At 37.6% G+C, this 16,724-nt stretch overlaps 1 protein-coding gene across 1 annotated transcript in view; it reads right to left on the bottom strand.

The window, feature by feature from the left end:
• Positions 1-213: 213 nt before the first annotated feature.
• The window catches only part of LOC107726116 (Down syndrome cell adhesion molecule homolog), a 131,714-nt gene continuing 115,203 nt past the window's right edge, over positions 214-16,724 (bottom strand). Inside the window, exons 25-32 of the mRNA XM_016535620.1 lie at positions 15,570-15,860; positions 14,695-14,871; positions 14,527-14,557; positions 14,312-14,427; positions 13,783-13,932; positions 9,016-9,213; positions 6,854-7,156; positions 214-1,258 (exon numbers count right to left, since the gene is read on the bottom strand). Of these exons, the coding sequence (XP_016391106.1) occupies positions 897-1,258; positions 6,854-7,156; positions 9,016-9,213; positions 13,783-13,932; positions 14,312-14,427; positions 14,527-14,557; positions 14,695-14,871; positions 15,570-15,860 (1,628 nt within the window). The 3' untranslated portion in view covers positions 214-896. The remainder of the gene's footprint in view (positions 1,259-6,853; positions 7,157-9,015; positions 9,214-13,782; positions 13,933-14,311; positions 14,428-14,526; positions 14,558-14,694; positions 14,872-15,569; positions 15,861-16,724) is intronic.

Here is a 16,724-nt window from a genome sequence, read left to right as displayed (position 1 = left end):
AACATGACTAAGGACTTTATTTACCAAATCTTTTTTCCCTGTATTATCCACAAATAAAAGTGATCTCTTCATGTGTATGTATATATTTATATTTATATTTATATATATATTTATATGTATATTATAACATATATTATAACATATAATGTCATAACATATATTATAACATATAATCCCTTAGTGTGACGAAAATCTCGTGGAATTAATTTTTTATTTTCAGGTCCCCATGCAGTCCTTAGAAAGCACAACATTCTGAGACGACTGGAAAATGTGGACTCGTTGTCCTTCCTCCACGTCTTCTGCGATCGTCAGATACACCGCTGTGACAAACGGCTTCGAAAAAAGGCCGATCACACCTCATAGTTTCATCAAAACAACAGAGTCATGGATAGAGGAAAGAAACATCTTCCTGCAGAGCTGACCACACCCGGCTTTTTTAAACCATTTTTTGATACTTTTTCTCTATTTTTATATAATAATAATAATAATGACTATAGAATTATCCTTGATATAAATTCAAAAGTAGTTCCTCTGTCAATTTAAATAAATAATTTTGGCAATCTTCATAACGGTGGTATTTAAAATAAATGAATGATTACGTAAAAAAAATCCAACTTAGTCAGAAAAGAGGGCAAGAGAAGAAGGTGAGCCAAAGAAAGAAAGTGTAAAAAAACAGCAGAGAGAGAGAGAGTGAGATAGATAGATAGATAGATAGATAGACAGACAGATAGATAGATAGCTAGACAGATGCAAAGAAAACTATCCACTTCTTTAGGAATTCAGAATGTATGTACAGGACTCATCTCTGAATCAGAAAAGCGCTCGTCTTTGCAGCAGGTCCTCACGTGTTTGTGTGTGCGTGACAGTGCAACGTGGTCCGCAGCTGTAGTCCTGTGTTATACAAGTGTGTAGGACTTTGCGTAGGGGTTGTTGCTTTGTTTCAGGTGTCCTCTGGAGTCTAGAAGCGACTCCTGGGAGCTGCTGAGTTTGGCGGCCTGGGCCAGGTCGCCCGGCTCGCGCTGTGGCAGTGTGGAGGCAGTTCCCGGCTGCCACTGTTGTACTGCCTCTCTGCTGGGGGGGCCGGAGGAAGAGAGGGCTGACGAGGGGGTCTCGGAGGGTGTGGGGGCCAGCAAGGCTGGCCGCTTCGCCATTCGGCTCTTCTGCGGGTCCATACAAGTCTGTCCTGTGGCCTCTCGACCTCCCCGGTTCAAAAGGAAGTCCATGCGTAGGTAAGGGGGAAGATGGACCAGTTCACCTGCTACAAGACAGACAGGGTCATGTAAGTGTGAGCACTGCTCAAAGATCAGATTTGCTTTCCACACTGAGATAAATGATGAAAAAATGGATGGAGAATCTAGTCTTTAAAGGAGAGGTTCGCTTCCAGAATTAAAATTTCCTGAGAATTTACTCACCCCCATGTCATCCAAGATGTTCATGTCTTTCTTTCTTCAGTCGCAAAGAAATTAAGGTTTATGAGGAAAACATTCCAGGATTTTTCTCCATACAGTGGACTTCAATGGTGGCCAGCGATTTGAAGGTCCAAATTGCAGTTTCAATGCAGCTTCAAAGGGCTCTACACGATCCCAGCCGAGGAATAAGGGTCTTATCTAGTGAAACAATTGGTAATTTTCTAAAAAAAAAAAAAAAGAATAAAAAAAAAAATTATTAGGGATTATTATTTATTAGGGATGCACGATATTGGATTTTTGACGATATCCGATATGCCGATAATTTTCAACTAATTTTGGCCGATAGCCGATAGCCGATGCCGATACTGATATATAATTATTTTTTAACAGGAACTTATGTGTTAGAATTAAATAAACAATAATAAAGTTATTTTATAATGACAGTACATTGAAGATTTGAAAATAACTATAAATAAACTATATATAAATCACTGCATTTTTTTTCAGAAAGATGCAGTGGTAAACTTAACATTTTATTTTATGATGTAACATTTGTAAATGGTCTAAAGCAGGGGTGTCAAACTCAATTTCTGGAGGGCCGGAGCCCTGCAGAGTTTTGTTCCAACACATATACCATGTAGTTTTCAAATAAGCCTGAATGACTTGATTAGTTGGTTAAGGTGTGTTTAATTAGGGTTGAATCTAAACTCTGCCGGGCTCCGGCCCTCCAGGAATTGAGTTGGACACCCCTGGTCTAAAGCAAAAGAGTTGTAAAAATTCTGAAACGCGTCATTCTGTACGTGCATTCTCAGTTTAAATGCAGCATCCAAAACAGTTAATCCAATCACCATTCAGGCAAAACTTTGCTTCAAGAATGAGCCACACTGCTGATGTGATCTAATCGGACTGTTGACGTGATCTAATCGCTAGCACACCCTGAGCACATGTGAGTTAAAGTATTCCTCTTATAGGTAAGACATATCGGCATTATTTTTCATATCCATTTCAAAACCATTATCGGCCGATTCCGATATTGGTCCGATAATATCGTGCATCCCTAATATTTATACACTTTTTAACCACAAATGCTCGGCTAGCATTAGCTCTGCGATGCGCGTCTTTATTAGGTGATGTTGGAAAGGTCACGCGTGACGTAGGCGGAAGTACCGACCCAGTGTTTACAAAGTGAACATGTAAAAAAAATGTCAAATGCCCTTTACAAAAAAGGTAAAACAACGATGTCGGACGATTTTAAAGTTGGAGGAGAAAATGAGATGGCGTTTTTAACCGAAGTACACAGACGAAGAACTAACCGCGCCTGACCTTTCCAACAGGATTACGCAATGTGTGAGCTACATGCGCATCGCAGAGCTACAGCAAGCCGAGCATTTGTGGTTAAAAAGTATATAAATATAAATTTAAGAAAATCCCTTATTCCTCGGCTGGGATCAGGTAGAGTCGTTTAAAGCTGCATTGAAACTGCAATTTGAACCTTCAAATCGTTGGCCACCATTGAAGTCCACTATATGGAGAAAAATCATGGAATGTTTTCCTTAAAAAAAACTTCATTTCTTTGCGACTGAAGAAAGAAAGACATGAACATCTTGGATGACATGGGGGTGAGTAAATTATCAGGAAATGTTTTATTCTGGAAGTGAACTAATCCTTTAAAGGAATGTTCTGGGTTCAAGATCTATCAACAGCAAAGGACAGGACAGGAGAGTTTTAGGATAGGATAAGGTAGGGTAGGGTAGAACAGGTCAGGTTTAGGATAGGACAGAACAGAATAGAGTAGGTTAAAGGGTAGGATAAAATATGTTTAGAAATGGATAGATTTGTTTTATGGTAGGATAGGGTATTTTAGGTTAGCTTCAGGGTAGCATAGGGACAGGACAAGACAGATTTACTATTGGGTAGAGTAGGATAGATTTAGGATAGGATATAGGGCAGATTTGTTTTAGGGCAGTACAAAGTAAGATAGAAACTACATATCACTAAACTACATCTCACTACATATCACTAAACTACATCTCACTACATATCACTAAACTACATCTCAAACTCTCACCGAGTATTCACCAATTTTTATTCCTATCCTGTTAGGAAATCTTCCTATTTCCATTTCCTTACCATTGTGCATTACATTATACCCTTCTATATAAAGTTCCAAATTTACTTATAATACGATATACAATTTGGACCTATAACTGAAAATGTCTACTCTATTGAAGAAAATGTTTACATTGCAATTGGCAACAAAACATCATACAAACAATTGAGCAAAAATTAGATTTTTAATCCGTATAAATAAATAATTAGTAATTATGAATCTTTTCTATTCAATGTTTGGATTTTTTTTAAAAACTGAGTTAAATTTAATAATTTAAATTTGTTTAATAGGCTTTATTAAACCCAGTGATAAATGGTCAGCCACTTTATTAAACATAGACTGAAGTTTCCTTTTCTAAAAATAATTATGAATGTATCTCTTTAAAAATCAACTGCCGTGACTGCTTAATTCAACTGATTGTTCATGAGCTCTGTTCCAAAACCTAGTGAGATGCCACACTGCCTATACTTGGGTTGTGCATACATACAAATTGTTGTAATAGACTAATCATCTAGTTGTCCAAACAACTAGCTGGATTTAAATCAAAGATAAAGATGTCAGATATACCTCACACATACTATAAAAAAGTTCTGTGATCGTGAAGCCATTGCTTGATCAGACAAGAATTAATGTAACCTCACTTTCGCTCTCAATGGATTTGTTTGTTTTCATGTTTCTCTAAGTATCTGGGTGATTAAATTAGTGGAATACAGTATTATATAAACTCTTTTCCAATAAGGCCAGTGCTTGAAGTTCATATCACATTCAACAGCTCCATTGTGATAGTAAACTGCTGTTTTGTAAAGACAGATGATACCTCCCCAGCACAGGATGCAGATCGGCCCTATTTGCCCAGGTGCTCTCACTAACCAAAGGCTTCCTGTCTGGGGGCATAACGCTTAGATACATTCACAATGAGACAGTAACACTAAACTCTAACCAGTAACTCAAGAACCATCTGGGGCCAAAATCAGCCCTGGGTGGCCCAGACACATAAAGCCCATTGATGCGAAAAGAACATGGCAGTGTGTTTGGACAACAACCTTCAAGCCTGTACCCATCAACACAGGAATTGATAGCACACTGCAAGAGTGATAGCTGACTGGTGAACAGGTAAACCGAGGAACGTGTGGAAAATACGTAAGAAAGCTCGCACGCATACACTACTGGTCAAAATTTTGGAATTTTATTTTTTTTGCCTTTTTATTATGATAGGACAGACAGGAAGCAAAGTGTGAGAGAGAGATTGGGAAGGGATCAGGAAAGGTTCGCAAGCCAGTACTCTAACTAGGGACGTCCAAAGCGCATTGGTGCACTGCCCAGGAGACTATCAGCGCCAACACAATAAAGATTTTTAGGGCCAGATTTACTCAACAGGGCAATTTAGCATTAGAGCGCAATTCCATAAAAGCTCAGATGGGAGGGGAAAATTCTGCGTGTGGTTTACTGACAATGCGCACATTAACACAGACACAGCCAGATCATTTCCATAATGACCAGCGCAATCTACCAAGAGCAGCGCAAATTAACACCTGCTTTAAGACGTGCTTTTTGTTGGCCGTTAATAATGGCGCAAATACCAGTAATTTGATGAGCGTAAACGTTAGTAAATCGCGCTGCGTGATTCATTTTAATATCTCCTCCCATAAATTTTGCATCTGAAAGGGAAACTCCAAATGCATATTCAATAATGTCAGGCACAAACATAACTGTGTCCACGCCTTTTCAGCGCTAATTCTTCACTGCACGTCTTTAGTAAATCCTGACAGAACTATTTTAACGCCAAAATACGGTTTGCGCTGGTGCAAGCTGTTAGTAAATCTGGCCACTAATGTTTTAGACTCTAAAACTAAAATTTAGAGAGTAACTCACCAAGGCTCATTTATTTGATGAAAAATACAGCAAAACTTTGCATTGCAAAATATTTTTAAAATTTAAAATAGCTGTTTTCTATTTGAATATATTTTATATATAAATGTATTCCTGTGATGACAAAGCTGAATCAAGTCTTTCATTTTCTTCAGGAATAATTCTAATATGCTGATTTGGTGCATTTTTTGTTGCATATTTTTGTGGAAACCATGCAAAAAAAAAATCTACATTCTATGATGAATAGAAAGTTAAAAAATATACCATTTATTTGAAATAGAAAATGTCTTTACTATCACTTTTGTTCAATTTAATGCATTCATGCTAAATAAAATGTAACACTTCTAAAAATTCTTAAAAATTATGTTTTATTTTTTAATTACATCAAATGGTAGTTTATCACAATTTCCAAAAAAATAAAAATAAAAATAAATTAAGCAGCAAAAACTTTTGAACATTGATAATAAGAAGAAATGTTTCTTAAGCACCAAAACAGCATATTAGCAGGATTTCTGGATCATGCAGCACTGAAGACTGGCTGCTGACAATTACATTTTAAAATGTATTTAAATAGAAAACTTTATTTTAAATTGTAATAATATTTTGCAATATTTCAATTTTACTGTATTTTTCATTAAATAAATGCAGCTTTGGTGAGCTTTGGATTTCCTTGAAAAGCATCTTAATAATTCCAAACTTTTGACCAGAAGTGTACATAAACTTTTACATGCAATAGACTTCACAAAGTAAATTCTAATGTGAAAACTACACTGCCTAAATGTATATTCACACAACACACATTTCCATAATTCCTCCTCTTCAACCACCTGGCTCCATTCTGATATGTAACGCTCACTTTTTAACAATCCAATCGATTCCTGATTCAATTCCTAAAGTTCCTCCCTACACTCTAAAAAAATGCTGGGTTAAATATAACCCAGCGCTGGGTTAAAAACGGACAACCCCAGCGGTTGGGTTCAAAACAACCCAAACGCTGGGTCAAAACAACCCAATAGCTGGCTTTGTCCCTTTTTAACCCAGCATTTTTTAGAGTGTATATTTTCTCTTTTTGAAAATCATGTCTTCCTCTGAAATATGTCAAATTAGCAAAGAAAAAGTACTTCAACTGTGTTTTGCACATAGGGGATATTTAAACAAAAAAAACATGTAGAGATTCAATGTTAATTAAACTCCACCATCCAAAGAGTGGAAATTACTTCCCATTGTAATTCATTTATAGATAAAATGGTGATCAATAGTGATCATCTTTTCACATAATTTACTAAAAAACAGGATTGGTGTATGTGTGTACTGAATATGCACAGTGTTGCTGTTCTAAAGATGCCTACACAGTAGAGAGTTCTTACTGAGCTTCATTTTGATACAGCAGTGTCAGTTTGAGAATTTAGTTTGAACTGGAGACTAGGCAAGTTGACGCGTCCCCGTATTTGTCGCCAGGTCTTACCGGGTCTGTGTGCTTTGGGCACGGCCATGTTCATGACCCGGCTGGCGTCTTGTGGTTTGGGTGGGGAAGCGGTGAATCTGCAGATGCCTGACTCTGACGGCGTGCTGGACGTCAGGCTGTCTGTGTAGTCATTGGTGCCGGCCGTCATCTGTTCGGAGGATGTGTCTGAGATGAAACATTCTGTGATCGTGAACTTAGCGTGTCGCAGCTGTTCCTCCATCTTAGCATGTTCGTAAGCACGGGCTAACTCCTCGTACGTGGAGGAGGCGCTTTCTGTAGACACCATACTGCTGCGAGCACGGTCTGTGAGAGAGAACGCACATGGCATTATATTTCACAAAGCTTTTGGTCCACTTGGGTTACATGGGATGTTACTGCAGTGTCATGCTGTCTTTTTCATTAATTCTGACTTCTGGTAATACATTCAACTGATAATGTCAGTTCAAAAAAAAAAAAAATCTAATTTCGTTTTTCATGACCACCATCTATTTTTCTATGAAAATGCTCTCTGATAATCTCTTTGCTTGTCAAATGAGCAACACAGTTTAATTAAAGATTTGAGAGTTTTCTGTTGGGTCCAAATATAGTTGGTGCAGGAATTTTTATAAAAAATAAACATCAGTCACTCATTTGTAACACTAAACTTTTTCACACATAAGACATTTGTTCATCTTTGAAACACAAATGAAGATATTTTAGGTAGGTGTGTCTGACTCTGAACTTTTATAAAGAATATCTCTTTGGATTTGAGACTTTAGTCTTTGCAACTTTACAGATCTTCTTTATGCACTAAGAGCTTGTAACACTCCAAAGAGAAAGGAAAAATTGAAATCGCATCATATGACCCCTTTAATGTTCTCTCACCATTTTTGTCCACTCATTTAAAGCCCACGTAACCAAAACGTTCACAAATCCAAAAGTACAAAAAACATACTGTATAATCAAGCAGTTTAATCCAAAGTCTCTGAAGACACATGATCGCTTTAATATTTAATTTAGGCTTTTAGTCACATACTATAAACACTGATCAATGGACAAACATAGGGCACATCAAATGTGTTAAATGGACGGCCAAGCATGCTTTCACACAAGCATGTCTGCGCTTCCGCGAGAACAACTGAGGTTTGTTTTCAATGGATGGACAAAAATGGTTCAGACCTGAATACTTAAATAGGCGTTAACATGTAAATATGGATGGTCATGTGTTATTGCAATCTGTATGCCGTTACAATGTCACAGATTTTGAAACAAAACTAGGCTCTTTATGGACTGGAGAGGGCTCATTTGCAACATAGACTCATTGGAAATATGTGCTTCTAAATGCATTTCTGCAATACATATGAATGAATTGCTGCAGTTTCCAGTTGAAATAAACACTAGAGGCAGTAAAACTCTTATTCCTTTTCACACAAAGTACGATTTGCTGGTCAACAGTTTCAATTAATAAAGCCTAAATTTCGCACAATTACTTGAGGGAATGTTAATTCATGTTATGAATTCAAAACAATTGTAACATGCTGCAACATTTAAAAACTGATACTTTTGAACGTTAGGGTCTCATATCCAGCTTCATATGTATGGGTTTTTATATTCAGTAGGTTTGTTCGGTAGCTCACGCAGTATGGAGTTCGACTTGAGAGGTGAAGAGCTTGGGTACGAATCCCGTGAAATTACGGTTCCACAAAACAGTTCAAACCTGCATATAAGGAAGTTCAAATGGCACGGTTGCATCAACAAATCTGTTTTTATACCAGTTTTGCATTTGTTGTATTGGGTAGGTTTAGGGTTGGGTTTGGTGTAGGTGATATTTCCAACACGATAGAGCATTAACTTTTAGCGACACTCCCCGGATATTTGAATTATCAACCACCGTATACGTACCTGAAGCAATGTAATAAAAACACAGCAATACGTACCTATATCAACGTAAAAAAAAAAACGTGCCAGGGTCACATATTGAACCTGCATTTTAGCGCCACTCACTGGACATTTGAAACTGCCTCGAAACGTGCAGTAAGGGACGTGATAATGGAGTTGCAGAAATGTATTTAGAGCCACGTATTTCCAGGTCTGAAAGTTACAGTGTGTTTTCATAGAACATCATACTATTACTATTTTTTTTTTCATGCATGATTTCTTTAACTGAAACAGTTGGCTGTTACCTGTGTCCTGAGAGGGACTGACGCTGTAACTGTCACTCTCTTTGTCCACTGAGCCCGTGGCGCGGGGTGTGGGAAGCCTCCAGTCAGTAGTGAGGGTGTGTGAGGAGACGGGAGGGTGTGGTCGGTTCAGGGTCCACTGGCTGGCGTATCGACTGCGTGTGGCGGGACCTGCTTTAGCCGTGCGGCGGGCAGTGGGGTCTGAGGAAACAGAGACATACAGTACACGTTAATACGGCACAAAGTGATCAGCGCAAAGTGAACCAAATCTCTGCCCTCCTTTATGAAAAACTACTGTGGTTATACTATGGTGTAGTGATGGTATCAGATGATGATACCGTGGTACTTTGATATGCCAGGTATACAGCTGAAGTCAAAAGTTTACATACATCTGCAAAATGTTAATTATTTTACCAAAATAAGAGGGATCATACAAAATGCATGTTATTGTTTATTTAGTACTGACCTGAAAAAGACATTTAACATATATAGTCCACAAGAGAAAATAATAGTTGAATTTATAAAAATGACCCCGTTCAAAAGTTTACATACACTTGATTCTTAATACCTGAATGATTCACAATGATTCACATGGAGGACAACACTGCGGATCGCACTGAGGACAACTGAGGGACTGTTTGAGCGTTTGAACCTTCTGTAATAGTTGCATATGAGTCCCTCAGTTGTCCTCAGTGTGAAAAGATGGATCTCAAAATCATACAGTCATTGTTGGAAAGGGTTCAAATACACAAAAATGCTGGAAAATCAAAGAATTTGTGGGACCTGAAGGATTTTTCTGAAGAACAGCAGGCAGTTTAACGGTTCAGGACAAACAAGGGACTCGTGAACAACTATCATTAAACAATACAGCTGTGGATCATTCAGGTAACAACACAGTTTTAAGAATCTAAACTTTTGAACGGGGTCATTTTTATAAACTCAACTATTATTTTCTCTTGTGGACTATATGTAAACATCTTTTATGTGAAATAACTTATTCAGGTCAGTACTAAAACAGTAACATGCATTTTGTATGATCCCTCTTATTTTGGTAAAATAATTAACATTTTGCAGATTCTGCAAGGTGTATGTAAACTTTTGTCTTCAATTGTATCTATGGTACTGATTACCATACAACCCACTGTATTTACATAATATTTCAATGTACTGTAAAGAGCCATAATACTCCATAAAACACCTTGAAAATAGAGAAAAGAACTTTGTAAAAGTCATTCTTTTGGAACTCCATAAAAGTCATGGGTTTGAATGACATGAGGGTGAACATGACAGAATTTTCATTTTTGGGTAAACAATTTATTTAAAGGGTTGGTTCACCCCAAAATGAAAATTCTGTCATTAATTACTCACCCTCATGTCGTTCCAAACCTGTAAGACCTTCGTTCATCTTCGGAACACAAATTAAGATATTTTTGATGAAATCGGAGAGCTCTCAGACCCTCCATAGACAACAACGCAACTGTAATGTTCCCAGGTCCAGAAACGTAGTAAGGACATCGGTAAAACAGTCCATGTGACATCAGTGGCTCAACTTCAGTTTTGCGAAGCTACGAGAATACTTTTTGAGCGCAAAGAAAACAAAAATAACAATTTATTTAACAATTCTTCTCCCCCGAGTTACGTCTTCCACCATTTTGGAGAGTACCCAAGAGCGTAATCGACGTAATCAGCGTTGTTTACGTTCGGGGGAGAAAGTGCGCATGAACGTAATCTGTGTAATCAGCATTGTTTATGCTTAGGGGAAAGCGTGCGTATGCGTTGTGAAACTCTCTAAAATGGCGGAAGACGTAACTCGGGGGAGAAGAATTGTTGAATAAATGAACGAATGAATGATTTAGATCCGAAGATGAACGAAGGTCTTACGGGTTTGGAACGACATGAGGGTCAGTAATGACAGAATTTAGCATTTTTGGGTGAACTATTCCTTTAAGTCAATGCTGGCGAATCCACCTGAATCATCAATGATTGTAATCACGACCAGTCTCAAGAAATGCTCCTCTTCAGTTCAGCTCCACTGAAGCCGTCAGTGAGCAGAGAAAGCTGATATTCACTTCCTGTGAACTCAATTAAACCGTTCATGTGCTGTACATGTTATTCAAATCATAGGACTGGATAGAGGCAACCTCAATATTCTTTCAGGTCATACTCAATGGCGTGATGTGAAATGAAAGCATGTTTATGATGATTATTCAGGATAACGGACAGGCAAGAGGTGCATAGGACAATGCATTAATCTAATACATTGAGGTATCCAATTCAACTTTAGACATTCTAAGATGATGATTAAATCCATGTCTTGACTGCATTACAGTTCTACATCACTACTGCACAAAGATCCTTGATTACAAACAAAAAATGTACTTTCCTATAATTAGTAAGACAGTACTGGGGCTTTATACTATACATTATACTATATACCATTCAGTACTTTTATATTTAATACTTAAGCATGTTCAAAAAGAAGTGCCGTTTTATTTTTACTCAAGTAAAATATAAAAGAAGTACTTATACGTCTACTGGAGTAATATTTCATTGGGGTATCTGCACTGGTGCTCCTCATTTGGGAGTCACACTTGTGATCTTCACGGTCAAAAGTGACCGGACACATGAAATTTTACTTTTTTCGCCCCAGTAAAATCAATGTAATATATTTTTGTTCAATAATATTATTTATTTTGTATTTTGAGATAATTTCATGGCACTAATTAATATTTATGCAATGATTATGATAAATTTCTGCCCATTGAAAATCATCATAAAAAAATTTAAATATATTTTTATATTACTTTTCAATGAATGCAGTATTTCATGTTAAAGGTGCAATAGGTAATTGTCTTCAGAAACATTTTTGTTATGCTGGTTGAAAGTCTCTTCACATCCCAATAGCAATCATTAAGTTAAGTGGTCTAAATGTATTTATATGTATTTATATATTCTGTGGAAGGCGTAGAACTAAGAAATGTTCGTCCAATCAAAACGCTCGATCCGAGCGTTTTAATTGGCTTTCCTACCTGCCTATCAACATATGTATCTGCATACCTCTGCGCACCCAGTTCGCGCAGACAGGATACGTCATCAGCGCGTTCACGCACACTGTGCAGACAGAGCGAGAATGGCAGACAAACATCAACAACCTGATCTTCCTTCCTGGTATTGTAGTACTTTTAAAGTTTTCTCACCGGTGAATGCCACATGATGTAGCCCAGCAGTTCCCAATTCCAGTCCTTGCGATTCAGATAACCAGCTCGTTAGAAGTGAGCTACGTGCTGGAACTGTGTTCCGATCGATATGACCTCTTATTTCAGTTTTCTTACTCGTTTTGGCTATATGGTTATAGCCATACCAATTCATTTGAGTATGTTTGTGTGTGTGTCTGTGAGTGTGTGTAAGTGAGTGTGTGTTTGAGTGAGTGTGTCTGTTTTGCACTCTTGATGTTTTAGAATGTAACCCCTTCCTTGCTGTCCACTTTTTTTTTTACTGCATTGAAGTTGAATTATTGCTTTTATTTTACATATTTGTTGTGTTACAGTCACACCAGTTCATAGGTGTGTGTGTGTGTATAAGTGTGTGTGTACGCATGTGTGTGTGAGTGGATGTGTTGGTTTTTGCACTGTTGATGTTTTAGAGTTTCACCCTGTCATTGCTGTGTACATTTTTTCTGCATTGTGTCAGATTTGTCGATTTCCCATTAATTTCCTATGGTCGGTCATTTTTGACCGAAGACCACAAGTGTGACTATTTTTTTTTTTTACGACCACCACTCAAATCATGCCCTTAATTTTTTTGTGTGTTCACATTCCAAATGCCATAAACGTCACCAAGTTTCGTACCATTCCGATGAAGCTGTGATTTTTAAAAATATTGCTTTTATTTTACATATTTGTTGTGTTACAGTCACACCAGTTCATAGGTGTGTGTGTGTGTATAAGTGTGTGTGTACGCATGTGTGTGTGAGTGGATGTGTTGGTTTTTGCACTGTTGATGTTTTAGAGTTTCACCCTGTCATTGCTGTGTACATTTTTTCTGCATTGTGTCAGATTTGTCGATTTCCCATTAATTTCCTATGGTCGGTCATTTTTGACCGAAGACCACAAGTGTGACTTTTTTTTTTTTTTACGACCACCACTCAAATCATGCCCTTAATTTTTTTGTGTGTTCACATTCCAAATGCCATAAACGTCACCAAGTTTCGTACCATTCCGATGAAGCTGTGATTTTTAAAAATTCAAAACAGAAGATTTTTCGGTCAAAAGTGACTGAAGAGCACCAGAGGGTTAATCCGCACCTTACAGATGCATGTGAAGTTATATGTTTTGAGGTCAAATATGGATGCAAAAATCTTTTACTTTCTAGGAATGCTCCAAATGATCGGCCACTGGGCTAAAGTAAAATAATAACATGGTTACAAGGTATGGTATGTGTCCACTTATTGTGCTTTGGGTAGGAGTATAGAGCATCATTTGAGACTTAATATAAAAAAAAAGAAGCAGAAAAATTAAACATAATTAATATTCTATGGCATTCTTTAAACACATTATGGTTTGAGATTCACAAATTCTGATCTAGTAGACTATTTACATCTGATAGTAAATTGAGATGTACTGCATCTTCTATAGACTACTCCTGGACAGTTTGTTGATGTCAAACACAGTGTATAAGCAACCTTGTTTCTATTAAGTCATCTAAACAAATAGGCAGCTTTATGAGAAGTTATGACATCAACATAACCAAGCAGACTAGTTCAGTTCTTACTTGTACCAGGTCTAGCGTCAGACACGTCTACTAGTGGTCCAGTGGCCTGAGATAGAGACTGGTAATGCACTGTATGGGTGACGGTTGAGGACTTCTGTTTAGATGTTTCTCCAAAGTCATTGTCCGTCAACAGCACTGTGGAGCGGTCATCTGAAAGACAGAGGCAAACAGGTTAATTAAAGTAGAGAAGATCACCATCAAGCAATATACTGTTTATGAGTGGTGGGTGTTATTGGCTTTTTTTTGCATTGCTAAAGAAAAGTAATAGCACACCTCTGCTTAACAAGCCACATGATTTGAGGTGGTATCATTCATGTTAGCACAAACAGTACAAGACAAGTTTTGAGAGAAAGTTTTAACACACCAACCTTTCCAGTTTCAAACTCCCAAATTAACTGCAAACAAACTTTGTTTTGGACTGATTTTCTGGCGAAATGGTCACACCAGTTCGGTCTTCAATTTCACTTGAAGGATATCTCAGGGCCTTTAGGGAAAGGTAAACTACTAATGTTACACAATGGTCTCTTACCGATTGTCTCCATAGTGTCTCTCTCCTCGATGAGTAGCTGAGCACGTGGGATATCGATGTGCATCCTCAGAGTCTGCTGCTGCTTGTTCACAGTGTCTGGTGTACGTGCATTTTTACTGGAGATACACATCCAAACAACATAAAACAATTACATGCACTGCTTTATGACAAAATGCACTGATTTATAGGCCAATACTATTACAATTGTTATTTACCTCATTAGCATCTCTGCCAGGCTCTTTGCATCTGTTGAATTAAGAGAAATTAAAAAGTAATGAATTGCAGAATACTGTTTGATATTAAGAGTGTATTAAGAAATGAATCAGAGTATCATCAAGTAGGTATGATGTTCTGTTCACTAGATATGGCATGTGTCCACACACCTCGTAATCTCTTGAGCCTCTGCTCTCTTCTTCTCCTCCTCAATACCAGAAGAACAACGAAGACCATGGAAATTGCCACCAGAATGCAGATGATTGTTACCATCATTTTAAGTCCCTCATTGCCCTGCCTATTCTCCTGGCTGGGGTCCACAGTCTTTGGCAATGGAGCAATCGTGCCTGGAGATAGAAGATCGAGAAGCTGTGGGATGGTTTTGATTTTTAAAAGTCTGGTCATAACCAAGTTATGATCAATTCGATTTTTAGTTAATTTCTACTGGTTTATGGTGGTTAGTGTTGATTTAGTGCTGGTCTGACTGGTAGATCAACATCGCCCATGCTGTTCTCCAGCAAAAAGTGTAGTGCTGTCAAATGATTAATCGCGATTAATCGCATCCAAAATAAAATATTTTGTTTACATAATATATGTGTGTGTACTGTGTATATTTATTATGTACATATACATACACACATGTACAGTATACAGGTATATTTTAAAAATATTGACATGTATTTACATGTATATATTTATATAATTTATATTATATATAAATATATTTAATATATAAACTCATTGCTCTTAAATATATACATGCATGTGTTAGTATTTATATACATGTACATTTATATACATACATTAAAACATAATAAATATACACAGTACACACACATATATTATGTAAACAAATACTTTTATTTTGGATGCGATTAATCGCGATTAATCGTTTGACAGCACTAAAAAAGTGCTGGTTAGACGACAAGATCTGATGTTAGCTGGAAGTCTTGCTGGTCAATCCATTTAAGCAACTGCTTCCAAAGACTGAACTGAGACGACAATGATTTTGACCCTGTGTGGTATTATAAGATCTAGTACTCACTGCCATCCACGTTTATAGTGGCGAACAGAACCCTCTTCTCTGCTGTTCCTGCACTGTTGCCCACTCTCATCTGGAGCTCGTACCAGGTGGCCTCCTGTAGGTCGTAGACAATGTGGTTCTTGGTGAGAGAATCTCGCTTCACCATGGTCCATTTCGTTGTGTCCACCGGTCGATATTCCAGTGTGAAGGACTCGATCGGACAGCCGCCGTTGTTCCAGCCAATGAGGTTGAGCTCCACACGGGTAGAGTTAATACTTGAGAAAAGCTCATGATCTTTGGCAAACTGTGGCTCTGATAATGTGGAGAAGTGAGAGATAATGTAACTCTGAAGTTAGAGAAAACTGTCAAACTTTGATTGCAAATGATGATTAACAATCAAATCTATGGCCTAAGTAGTTATTTAGCAGGCCGTTAACAATCCAAGATCAACAATCCCATGAAACCAAAATAAGATGTAGGACATTGGTTTGTCAGAAATTGCCCCACTACACTCATTGACTATTCCCTACATTACTCCACTAATATAGCTCACTTTAAAGAGTTAATGAAAACAAGTGAGCGAAATTAGACACTAAGTGTGCTGGAAGGTCTGCATCTTTTGCTGCTTTATAATAATAATCAGTTGACAACTAGCTTGCATAACCTTTAATTATCAACTAAATAATTTAGTAAAAATGAACTTACACCAGTATGGAAGAGTACATTGGTGGTACACTATTGCAGTGCACCACAGGTGACACTAGAGTTATTGCAGTGCATTATGGGACCGAATTAGTGGATTTGATATCGTCCACTAGGTTTTGGACATCACTCAAATAGTGCACTATGTAAGGGTATAGGGGGTGATTTCGGACACATCCCATGTCTTTCAGCTTTAAAGGGGTCATATGATGCGATTTCAATTTTTCCTTTCTCTTTGGAGTGTTACAAGCTCTTGGCGCATAAAGAAGATCTGTAAAGTTGCAAAGACTAAAGTCTCAAATTCAAAGAGATATTCTTTATAAAAGTTAAGAGTCAACCACGCCTACCTAAAACGGCTCGTTCTAACACGCCCACACATTTCTACCTCACTATGTGGGAAGATTTGCATAACACCGCCCAAATGTTCACGCAAAAAAAGAAGGCGTAACTTTTATTCTCGCTGAAGTATTGTTG

This window comes from Sinocyclocheilus rhinocerous, unplaced genomic scaffold (genome assembly GCF_001515625.1).
Source record: "Sinocyclocheilus rhinocerous isolate Xijiao unplaced genomic scaffold, SAMN03320098_v1.1 scaffold1899, whole genome shotgun sequence".
NCBI classification, from domain to species: domain Eukaryota; kingdom Metazoa; phylum Chordata; class Actinopteri; order Cypriniformes; family Cyprinidae; genus Sinocyclocheilus; species Sinocyclocheilus rhinocerous.
Note: the sequence above shows the minus strand (reverse complement) of the source record. Positions and strands in the feature narration are given on the sequence as shown.